This window comes from Ipomoea nil, unplaced genomic scaffold, assembly GCF_001879475.1.
Source record: "Ipomoea nil cultivar Tokyo-kokei standard unplaced genomic scaffold, Asagao_1.1 scaffold3172, whole genome shotgun sequence".
Classification (NCBI taxonomy): Eukaryota; Viridiplantae; Streptophyta; class Magnoliopsida; order Solanales; family Convolvulaceae; genus Ipomoea; species Ipomoea nil.
In genome coordinates this window covers 1-11,995 of record NW_017619600.1, presented here as the reverse complement: position 1 = coordinate 11,995, position 11,995 = coordinate 1, and the positions used below count along the sequence as shown (strand labels likewise).

General features: G+C 33.0%; 1 protein-coding gene across 1 annotated transcript; it reads right to left on the bottom strand.

Moving 5' to 3' along the window:
- Positions 1 to 7,490: 7,490 nt before the first annotated feature.
- On the bottom strand, positions 7,491 to 11,991 carry LOC109168044 (SNARE-interacting protein KEULE-like; the record flags this gene model as incomplete). Its single annotated transcript, XM_019317099.1, has 13 exons — positions 7,491 to 8,028; positions 8,154 to 8,243; positions 8,434 to 8,524; positions 8,700 to 8,896; positions 9,277 to 9,354; positions 9,429 to 9,548; positions 10,081 to 10,176; positions 10,248 to 10,373; positions 11,175 to 11,271; positions 11,403 to 11,479; positions 11,556 to 11,654; positions 11,731 to 11,814; positions 11,893 to 11,991. Coding segments are annotated over 13 exons (1,308 nt in total), but the record flags the coding sequence as incomplete, so codon positions are not given.
- Between the last annotated feature and the right edge of the window lie 4 nt (positions 11,992 to 11,995).

Below are 11,995 nucleotides of genomic sequence, written 5' to 3'. Positions count from 1 at the left end.
CTTGCTGACTTGGTGTACCCTCAAAGCGCCGGAAACACGTCGACGCCGAATGACCATCACCACCGGCAAATTTGGCACAATGGTCCACTGTTCCACCCACGGCCGCGACCGCGACCACGTCTACTGCGCTGCCCACCAGCTCGCTGAGCAGCCATAACGACCGGAGCAGCCACCTCACCGCCATCATCAGCACAAATAAACGCCTGAGAGACCAAAAAATAAGATAATTCACTTAGCGAGACCAGAGCACCCCACGTCAACGAGGCCACAAGAGGACGATACTCAGCCTGGAGACCCCAAAAGATGTACATATTATGATCTTCCAGCGTGACCGGGTGGCCGACCAATGCCAAGTCCTCAATCAACACCTATGCACGACCAAGGTAGTCGGGAATCGAAGAATCACCCTGCCTCAACGCTTGCAACTGACCAACAAGACAAAAAGCACGAGTACGAGTCGTCGATCCAAGCATCTGCTCCGTCGTTGTCCAAAGCTGCCGAGACAATGTCCTCCCGATCGCAAGATACATCATCTCGTCTGAAAGAGACGAAATAAGGAGTGAAAGTACAGCTTTGTCTTGCCGGTACCAGGTAGCACGAGCAACAGAAGAATCCACCTGGACATCGACCACCGCACCGGCAGCCGGCGCAGCGGGCAAAACCTCCGGCGGACATGGCGCGGTCCCATCAACGAACCCCAGTAACCCTTAACCATCGAGGAAGGGCAGGATTTGTGTTCGATAGAAAAGATAGTTTCGGGACGTCAACTTGGTCGAGACAAAATGGTGAGCGGAAGAAAACGATACGTTGGACTGCAATAGCGCTGCGATAGCAGCCTCGGAGACGGTCTGTTTGAAAGATAGACCGACAGAGCCATCGTCTGAACCAAGAGTTGCCATGAGAACGATCGTAACCTGTTGATACCATATGAGGATTGTAATATGAGAATCCAATGAATAACAAGTCTGTACAGGAGAGTATATAAGTACAAGAATATAAAACCTACTACAAGACAAACACTACTAATGATAGACTCCTAACAATGGCTAGTAAAAGTACATAGTAAAATTAAAAAAAAAAAAAAGAATTTACATTTTGGCGTTTCAATTATTCGTTATTAGTCATTTTAATTCTTAACATTTTACGATTACAATATATCGTTGAATTTTTTTAAAAAAATACAAATTTTAGTTCTTAGAGCAATTACATCATTAAACTACATTAATATTTCACTTAGTGTAAGGGTATTTTAATAATTTATTATCTTTTTTTTAATAACATCTTCAATTTCGGTATGAGTAATGCTACTCGCTCCTCCTAAAATTTTCCTCCTTATTTCTCCTCTTCACGTGGTTCAACAAATAATTATAAGTCACCTCATGGAAGAAAATATTTAGGAAAAAATTTAGAGGAAAAAATAACATTTTATTTTCGGTGTTTCATATGCAAAACAAAAAATTGACAACATTTTTTTCTTAAAATTTTCATTCTTCATATGTGGTGCATCATCTCTATTTCCCCTACATGAACTTGTTAAAATCAAAATCTTTATTTCGAAAATAAAATACCGAAACTAAGGAAGGTTATAATTCAAGTAGAAACATTAAAAAAATAGTAAAATACATATAGAGTAAATACCACCTATGGTCCCTCGAGTTTGGTGGCATCGCCATCAATGGTCCCTAGCTTCCGTAATTACCATCCGTCATCCTCCTAGTTGTCAAAAGTTACCTTCTAGCGTCCTTCCGTTACTTCCTCCCGTCTCAGGCGTCAAAATGGAGGGTAATATTGTCATTTGACTTATACAAAAAGAGTTAATACCAGCAGAGGTCCCTCGAGTTTGGTGGTTTGGCCATCTTTAGTCCCAAGTTTCCATATTCCATTATTTTCCTTCTTTCATATTCTCTTCTTCAAATGTATTATTATTACTATTATTTATAGTTATTATTAAATTATGTTAAGAACCTTGTATTAGGATTTTGATGATACCAATGTATTGTAGGAAAGTAGACCCCTAACTATTAGCTTTTTCGATCGCTGCTTTCGTCCTAGACGAGAGTTGCCATAACTCCTCTGTAATTCGTGTTAAGCTAGACAAACACAGAAAAATGAGTTATGACTAGTTGTTAGGGTCTCCAAGACGAATGAAGACACAAGGCATGATGAACAACAACGAAAGTCAAGCAGGAGTTGTCAACTATCACGAAAGGACAGTTTTGTTAAAGACGATTCTTACCAAGCATTACTTCTCTTCAACAACGAGAAGAATGTCTTATCTGTCTGATTTGACAGACAATAAGGACCTCATCTTATGGGACACACTAATCAAGGAGCATTAAATGAAGGTGTACCATCTCCTGGAGCTAAAGGACAAAACCCTAATGCTTTCCATACCTTCAATGGCTACATGGTACAACCTCATTAATGGAGCATTTAATGCATGAGGCTCCCCGGTCCTTGCCCACTGGTTAAAAGGTTTGAAAATCTCATCTCCCTCCAACGGATGAATTTTCATCACCTATATAAACCCACCTTCATCAACTAAGAAGGTACTGGTTCTTTTCACTCGACTCATTCACTTGCAAAAGCTCTTGAACGCTCTCAAATCTCTAAAAGCTTTTGTGAACCAGTGTTAAGGTGTTAAGTTACTTGAAGAAAGTTATCGATCATTCTCTTACACCTTAAAGAAGTCTTGTCATTTGTTTGAAGCAATCATCTCTCACTGTCAAGACTTCATCACGTTGGAGAAATCAAGAAATCATTTTCTACCAACCTCAACTCTGAAGAAGAAGTTGATAGAGGCGGAGTAAACTCAAGAAGTTGAAAAACCTACGAAGGCTGTCCGGCTTAGTGATCAAGGAGGTCTTTGTGTAATTGTACTAAAGAGTGATAGTGCAATCCTTCCATCAGTTGTGGAATAAGAGTGGAGTAGGCAACGTTAGCTGAACCACTATAAAATATCTTGTCTCCTCTATCTCTTTACTTACGCATTTTCTTTCTACATTCATATCATCCTCATTATCCCTTTTACCGAAAGTTTTCCTCATATCGTAAACTCGTGCAAAGCAAGTAAACGAATCTGACTTTTCCGCTGCGCCAAAACACCGAAAGGTGACCTTTAGGGCTTTTCACGAAAAGAGTCTATTCACCCCCCCCCCCCCCCCCCCCCCCCCCCTCTAGACTCTGGCTACATTCTATGGGACCAACAAATTATTATTATTATTACTATTATTTAAAGTTATTATTGTTATTATTAAATTATTATTATTGTTATTGTTATTATTATATTATTAGCATTAAATTATTATTATTATTATTATTATTATTATTATTATTATTATTATTATTATTATTATTATTATTATTATATTCATATTCATATTATTATTATTGTTATTGTTATTATTAAATTATTATTATTATTATTATTATTATTATTATTATTATTATTATTATTATTATTATTATTATTATTATTGGTGGTTTGGCCATCTTTAGTCCCAAACTTGGCCAAACAATATTAAAGAAAGTTGGTGGTTTCTCAACTTTCAACTCGAACTCCCTCTTCTCCTATACAATATTAAAGAAAATTTACAAATGTATAGGAGTCGTTTACTTCATTTATCTGTTTTTCTATTTTCAGTTTTTCATTTCTCCATTTCTCCAGTTTTCTTTCTCCATTTTTCCAGTTTTCCTTCTCCATTTTTTCAGTTTTCCATTTTTCCATTTTTCCATTCCTCCAGATTTTTATTTCTCTAATTTTCTGATTTTATTAAATACACTCATCTTATATAGCATTTGCACATTTCTACAACAACAACAATAATAATAATAATAATTTAATAATAATAATAATAACAATAAATAATAGTAATAATAATAATAAGAATTTAATAATAATAATAACAATAACAATAACAATAACAATAATAATAATAATAATAATAATAATAATAATAATAATAATAATAATAATAATAATAATAGCATTTGTACATTTCTACAACAACAAAAACAACAACAATAACAACAACAACAACAACAATAACAATAATAATAATAATAATAATAATAATAATAATAATAATAATAATAATAATAATAATAGTAATAATAATTTTAAAAACTAATAATAACAATAAATAATAATAATAATAATTTAATAATAACAATAACAATAATAATAATAATAATAATAATACTAATAATAATAATAATAATAATAATTTAATGATAATAATATAATAATAACAATAACAATAATAATAATAATAATTTAATAATAACAATAATAACTTTACATAATAGTAATAATAATAAGAATTTAATAATAACTATAAATAATAGTAATAATAATACATTTGAAGAAGAGAATATGAATGAAGGAAAATAATGGAATATGGAAACTTGGGACTAAAGATGGCCAAACCGCCAAACTCGAGGGACCTTGGCTGGTATTAACTCTTTTTGTATAAGTCAAATGACAATATTACCCTCCATTTTGACGACTGAGACGGAAGGAAGTAACGGAAGGACGCTAGAAGGTAACTTTTGACAACTCGGAGGATGACGGATGGTAATTACGGAAGTTAGGGACCGTTGATGGCGATGCCACCAAACTCGAGGGACCATAGGTGGTATTTACTCAATACATATATATTAAGTAAAATTCCAACGTAGTCATGTTGCTCTAATAACTAAAATTTCAAGTGTTTTTTTTTTTTAATTAAAAAAAGATATATTGCAACAACAAAAAGTTAGAAATTAAAACAACTATCATGAGATAATTGAGAGAATTAAAACCAATTTTTTTCTAAAATTAAAAGTCAGCTTATTGTGGGATGCAAAAAGGGCGGAGCTACATTAGTGGGTGGTGTGGAACTTGGGTGGAGAATTCGTGGCGGCAAGGGTGGTTCCAGGAATAGTGGCAAGGGACGCCCGTTCGGTGGACGCGTTGGGGGTGTGGGAGGCGCTAAGGTGGTTAAAGGATATGCAGATGACGGTGGTGGACGTTGAGATGGTTGCGAAAGTGGTCCACGATGCTTTGCACGGGTAGCGGGGGCGTCTTATTTTGATCTTATTGACGATATCAAAGTTATTGCAAGTACTATTAATGGTTTATGTTTCTGTTTTGTTAAACGCTCAACGAATCAGGTTGCCTATTCGTTGACTAGGGAGGCCGGTTCTCTGTAGTTTGGTTTGACATTCTTCCTTCGTTCATTGTAAGCTTGTTGGATTCTGATAATGAAAATTGATTCCCTTTGGTTAAAAAAAAAAAAAAAAAAAACAATTTTTTTCTAAAATTAAAAGTCAACTTATTTTGGGATGCAAATAGGGGCGGAGCTACGTTAGGGGTAGGCACCCCACCCCTTCTCTCACTCTCAAAAATTTTAATAAATTTGTATGTATATATTGATATAGTAGAAATAAAATACACTTTTGATCCCCTTTCAATTTTTTTAAAATCTATTATGTTTATATTAAATAAACTCAAAATATATATTCAAGTTCAAAATCAATTAAATAAAAAGAATTAAATCAAATACTTAAAATCACCATTTTTCTTTATTATCTTATTTCTTTATAAAGATTTTAATAATGGAGGGCATTAAGTATCCATTTTAATTTAAAAAATATCCAAATTTGAGATATATGCTTTAGTCTTATTAGTTACATTGATTAATAAATTAGTGATTTATTGTGTATTTTAATTATTTATTTACACTTTTATGATGTACATTTGCTAGTTTAAATGTTTAATTTTGCAATTGACAAAACTCATATTGATTCTTTAACTCGTAATCTTGGTTTTCCTCTTTATCTCTCAAATTTTGAAATATTCAATTAATCAGTAAAATAAATATCATTTAATTATTAAAAAAAAATTTGGTGACAAAATAATTGACAAAAATTTTTATTTGATAAAAAGTGACAATCTATATTTAAATAAATGTAAATATTATTATTATTATTATTATTATTATTATTATTATTATTATAAATTTTGTTTTATGTGAAAAAAATTTTAAGTAATGAGCAACACTTATGTCGATCGTACTCATATAATTATGTATTTTAAAACTTTACTACACAAAGTATAATTAAAAATCATTATCAATAATAATCACAATAATATCTTAACTATAATATAGCTATATGGTTTGGTGAGCAATTATTGTAACAATAATTGCTCACCAAACCATATGGTTATATTATAGTTAAGAAACTATATGGTTATATAATAGTTAAGATTTATTTATTTACTTATTACATGGTGCATAAAAATTCAAATTAACCTCAATTCATTTTCATCTCTCTTGCCTCATCCAACCCATCCAAAAACTCACAAATAAACTTCAATTGAGATTATTCTAGTGAGGTCAATCTTATAAATTTAGTACATAGTATTTAATATTACAAATTTGTAAGAACTTAGTAAAATACAATAGTAATTGAATTACAATTTTCAGAGTCACCGCGGATCAAAATTTTTAGATCTTTTAGATTTCTAGAGTACTATTGTAATTTACTAAGTCCTTAAAAATTTGTAATATTAAATACTATGTACTAAATTTTTAATATAGTTTAAGATTTGTAGTAATCACCCACCTTAAATATCAATTCTTATTTTAATTGTAAATATATTTATATATGTTCATAATTTTATCATAGCAATTCACACATAATTATTAAATAATAAAATTTTTATATATGAATAAACCTCATATATGGAATATTTTTATAACATATTTCCCGTGCATCGCACGGGACAAATACTAGTATGAATATATAATGATATGATACCATTATTAGTTATAATGTCAACTAACATTATAAATTTTCTCTACTATATCCCCCACTCGAATTTTCCGGCTTCGCCTACCACTATTTATGCCTCCAAAAAAAAAAAAATCAATTGTGGTGATATGGAGACCATGATTGTTTGAACTTTGAAGGTAGGTGCTCTATGGAGAGTATATCACAAATGATACTACGTATATAGTAGTGGCAGTTAGGAAGATAGATTGAGGCTTAATTATGAGCGGAAATACTGAGAACTGCAATAGGATGGAGATAGGTATTCAGTGTCTTAATGGAAGGTAAGATAGTGAGAGGAGAAATAAGTAGAACAATATAATACATGAAAATAAAGAATGATAACAATAGTAATAATAATAATTATTATGCCAGCGATATTGATGTCAAATAGGTAGTTGAAAGTGGGATAATCAATGATCTGGGGAGAAACGTTGAGAGAGAGCACAGTAGGCGGGAATAAGCCAATAAGGTAAGAATACTGGAATAGATATTTGTGATGGTATTGATAGATAATAATAATAATAATAATTATTATTATTATTATTATCATTATTATTATTATTATTATTATTATTATTATTATTATTATTAATCATAATAGTAACAAGAAGAAGAAGAAGAAAGTTTTTATAATATTAAAAAGGCATCACACTTACTACTATAAGTAAAAAAAAAGGGAGTAAAGAACCACACTTTTTATTCAAAACCAAACGACAGCAATGCCCAAAAGGGGATGACTCATCAAATAAAAACCATGTGAAAGAAACAAAAACCTAAAAATACGAATTTATAAAAAAATAAAAATAAAAAAAGAAATAAAAGAGAAATAAAATGAAAATCAACATCTACAACACAATTGAACATTCGAACTTGTTTCACTAAGTAAGAAATGGGAAGGATATTTATACACACCATGGGGTGGTGGTTATGGACTCAATTACAACCCAGCCAAAATGCCATGGCAGGACCTTTGTTCTGTCGCCGTTATGCAGCAGCATTCACAGATTAACAGAATGCACAACACTGGTACACAAAATACTCCTGGAAGCTTCGGGCATCTAATTGAAGGTGTCATAAAATGAATGGAGATGACATATATTGTTACAATAGAAATGCAAGCCTGGAGAAAAGATTCACCGAGTATCTGCTCGTAGCTTAGATTTGGAGATCATCCAATGATAATTCACTGGCATTCAAGAGTTTCAATTTCTGCAGCAGTCAACAAGTTGGTAGTCAGTCAGACACACTGCAGTTATCATTGAAATACAAAGGAGAAGAAGAGGTTTGGGGAAGGAGGGGTTATTTGAAAAGAATGAAGTAATTAACTTGCATACCGTAATGAATTGTGGAGGATCATCAAGGCTAGATGAACCTAATACTACTTCTCTCTTTAGCTTTGTTGTTAATTTATGGCAAACTCGTAACTGAAAAACCAGAGGATATAAGATACAAGGTTAATCTCCAAATACAAGAACAACTATACGAGTACTGCCAACAACTTCATAATAGATTGCTTAAGACCTCAACCAAAAATGACTCTATATGAATGGGCATACAGCAAACACTATGTGCAGGGATATATATATGTATTTATAAGCAGATGTGCGAGTATACCTCGGATCTAGTTGCTCCACCAACTATAAATACAAAAATACGTTGGCCCATCTTCTGAGGATCACTTGATGAATGTCTCAGAACTGAATCACTACAAGCAATTAAAAAGAGAGATCAGATTGCGAATCAGCAGATACAGGCAAACACATAACAAAGTGAAGGAAGTGGGGGTTGATGGGAGAAAAATCAGAAAATTTATTTATAGTTTCCTGTTTATGATTGCATGATTAAACAATGTAAAGAGTATAATATTACAGAGGACATACCTTGAATAGCCATCATCAGAATTTCGAGGGCGTGCCCAAGTTGCCGTCCGTCTAGATCTCATTGAATGAGGAGCTGGAACATTATTTGGTCGCATTGATGCACCCTGTGAAGTCCCATGAAAAGTTGGACTTGGGTCATTCATGCATGGATACTCATCCTTCGGGAGATCACCTTTACTCAATTTTTCAACAAGTTCCTACAAGGTTACAAAGCTTTGATTAAGATTCCACTAATTCATCAAACATGGTCAAATCATTATCAGTATCCAAGGGAAATTTTAATTCTCTGCTAGAGTTGTGTTTTTTCCCCACTTCTTGGTGTGGAATCTAGGTATGGGTGTGGGGATTGTGTGTCAGATTCATTCCTTACAGATTGTCACCTAGAATGGAGGAATGCAAAACATGGTTGTTAAAGAATCCAAGAACAAACAAACATTCATTCCTTTAACTGTCTCGCTGTGGACAATCTCACTCAAGAGTAAAAAACACCAAAAGTGTTTCCCCAGAATAAATCAGTCAAAAATCAAAGGAAGTACAGATGTGACTGTAGCATGATAAAATGCAATATGCAGCAAACCTCAATCATGGGGAAAAAACGAGATAATTGCCACGCTGATTCTTCATCATTGCGTTCTTTTCTTGCACCATGCTTCTTCTGAAAAGCCAACAGAAGCTACTGATAAGAAGGAACTCACCACACACAGATCAATTTCACAGCCAGTTACACACCTTATTAACATCAAATTTAAGAGAGAATGGTACAATTGAGCTTTTTTTGTTTTCTGATGCTGCCTCCAGTAACCTCATATTGTAAACGGCATTCATATCATCTTGAGGCAACCTTGCTAACTAAAACACAAATATCAAGATGCATCAAAAGGGTTAGTAACAACATAAATTTGCTTTGACATAAAAACTCCAGCAATTACAATAAAGAATGGGTTATTAAATCCACTAAGCATGATGGTAGTACTTTTTGAAATGTTAGAACCTGGGAAAAAAAAATGAAATAGGCAAGATTATCAGATAGTCAAAGAAACAGACCCCAATTCTCATGATGCCAATATAAAAACTAGAGTCAAAGCATAGCTGATATCTAAACGGTTGAAATTCCTATGTCAGACACACCTGAAACATCCTTGTATTTATATGCTAACCAGTAACTTTGATTAAAGCTGTTGCCAAAGGGTGCTGAATTAAAAATAAAAAGCTTAATTCTACTTCTAAAACCTGCTGCTATTCAGCAGATATAAAGTGATATATATTATTTACTCTAAGACATCTAAATTATCAAAAAACAAACAAACAAAACAATTTATAAAAAAAAAAAAACAAACAAACAAACAAAACAAAACAAAAACGCAGAGAAAAAGGAAGTTACCTCCATTAGTTTTGCAAGTTTATCATCTTCAAATTTCTCAGGATGAACTGCTGCATATATCATTAACAAGCGCAACTTGTTTTCATGCGTAACATCCTGCAGAAGAGAGCTATAAGGCATAGTTTAAGTACCAATAAAGATTCAAACATAAAAGATACAACTCCTACCGGATTCATTCTCAGAAAATTGATAACATCCTTTGTTCCTGCATCTCCAAAGACAAGATTTTGCTCTAATTGCCCAAGTTCTCTAAGCCCAAACTCTCTGATAATTTTGTTCAACTTTCCAGCAATCTGGGCAAAATACAAAAAAGCAGTACAGAGACAGTTGAGAAGTATTTTCTTATCCTTCCCCCTCAGTAGATTCTATTTTTCCTAGAAAAAAAAAGGAAAAGATGAACCATCATCCATGCCATAAATTCCTGATGAAGATGATAATGAACTGCATGCATTATCTTTAAAGTTTAAAAAACAATGTACTTCAAACACCCAGTGGGCATAGGATATCAGGTATTTAATGTAGCATAAAGACATTAAGCAGGCCTACTAAAGGATAAAGGTGTTGACTGAATTCTCATATCAGTTTAAGTCTAGCACTTCAAAACAAGTTTTTAGATATATTAATCTTTCCTTATTCTTTTCTTCAAGAATTTAAACACAGTTCAACATTACTAAGTTCTAACTTATCCCAAAAAAAAGTACGTAAGTACATTAACACAACCAAAAATGCACATTCCATCAGAAAGCTCAATCTTAATAATGAAATACCCACAACAATGTATGAGTGGTGGAGAGACTAAAATCTCACTTTACCCAACTTTAAAAACCATTTTATAACTGCATGGTGCTCACACAATCAATTTAAAGTGATATACACACATGCCACATAACAGACGGATACCAACTAGTAATACTGTAATTCAATACTCGTGCTCAGGGAGAGGAGTTCCTCATCAGAGTGTAATGGCAGAGATTCAAAAGAGAACATGGCACGTGCAACAATCAAATATATGTAGAGGATGTCTAGTATTACAAATTTGAAATGAAGCATTAGCTCAGATGAAAATGAACAGGTGCATTATACACACAACTCACATCTACATGGAGAGAGAGTTTCTCAATTTGTTCGCTATATTGAGGCAAAGCTTGAACCATTTTCTGCAAATCCCGAGTAGACAACTCACCTCCATCTCTACAAAAATAAAAGATTATTTGGCAAAGATTCAAGTATTCTGCAATTCGATGGATTAGGAGAACTTCTAAAATTTTGACAGTATCAAGATGGTGAATTAAAAGATCTCTAGAAATAAAAATCATGCAAACCTGGAACCATGATGGATTTGTGCTGCTTTATTTTTTGTGACAAAGTTCGTCATCTTTTCGTGCAGTCGTTCACTAGCCTGACAATCAATCATTGATTAACAAGAAAATACATCTATGTTCCTTTACTTGAAAGTAAATTATTCAAGAACATACATCTGCAATATGTGCATGGCGAAGCTCTAACCAGATTGGGTCATGATCCTCCAAAAGTACATCTTTCTTCTCAGGAAGGCCACCCGTTTTGCTTGGAACCTACGAGGTACAATTACTTCACCAAGGAATATAACAACATTCTAACAGTTGAAGATAATTTAGAAGCATGACCTACCTCATGCACATACTTATTTCCCTCCATGTTCAGCAAATCATGACACATGGCATCATATGTCCACTCATGTATGATTGGAGCAACCTAAGAAAAAAGAAGAGAATGTAAGTAAAGAAAGTAATAAACAATTTTATAATAATAAAAAGGGTTGTAGTTAAGAACCTGATCTACAGATCTATCGACAATAAGAAGCTCGCATGTTTCTGTCTGAGGGAAGTGAGGAAGGCTAGATTTATATTTCGTAAGACAATTCCAAACAGCCGCA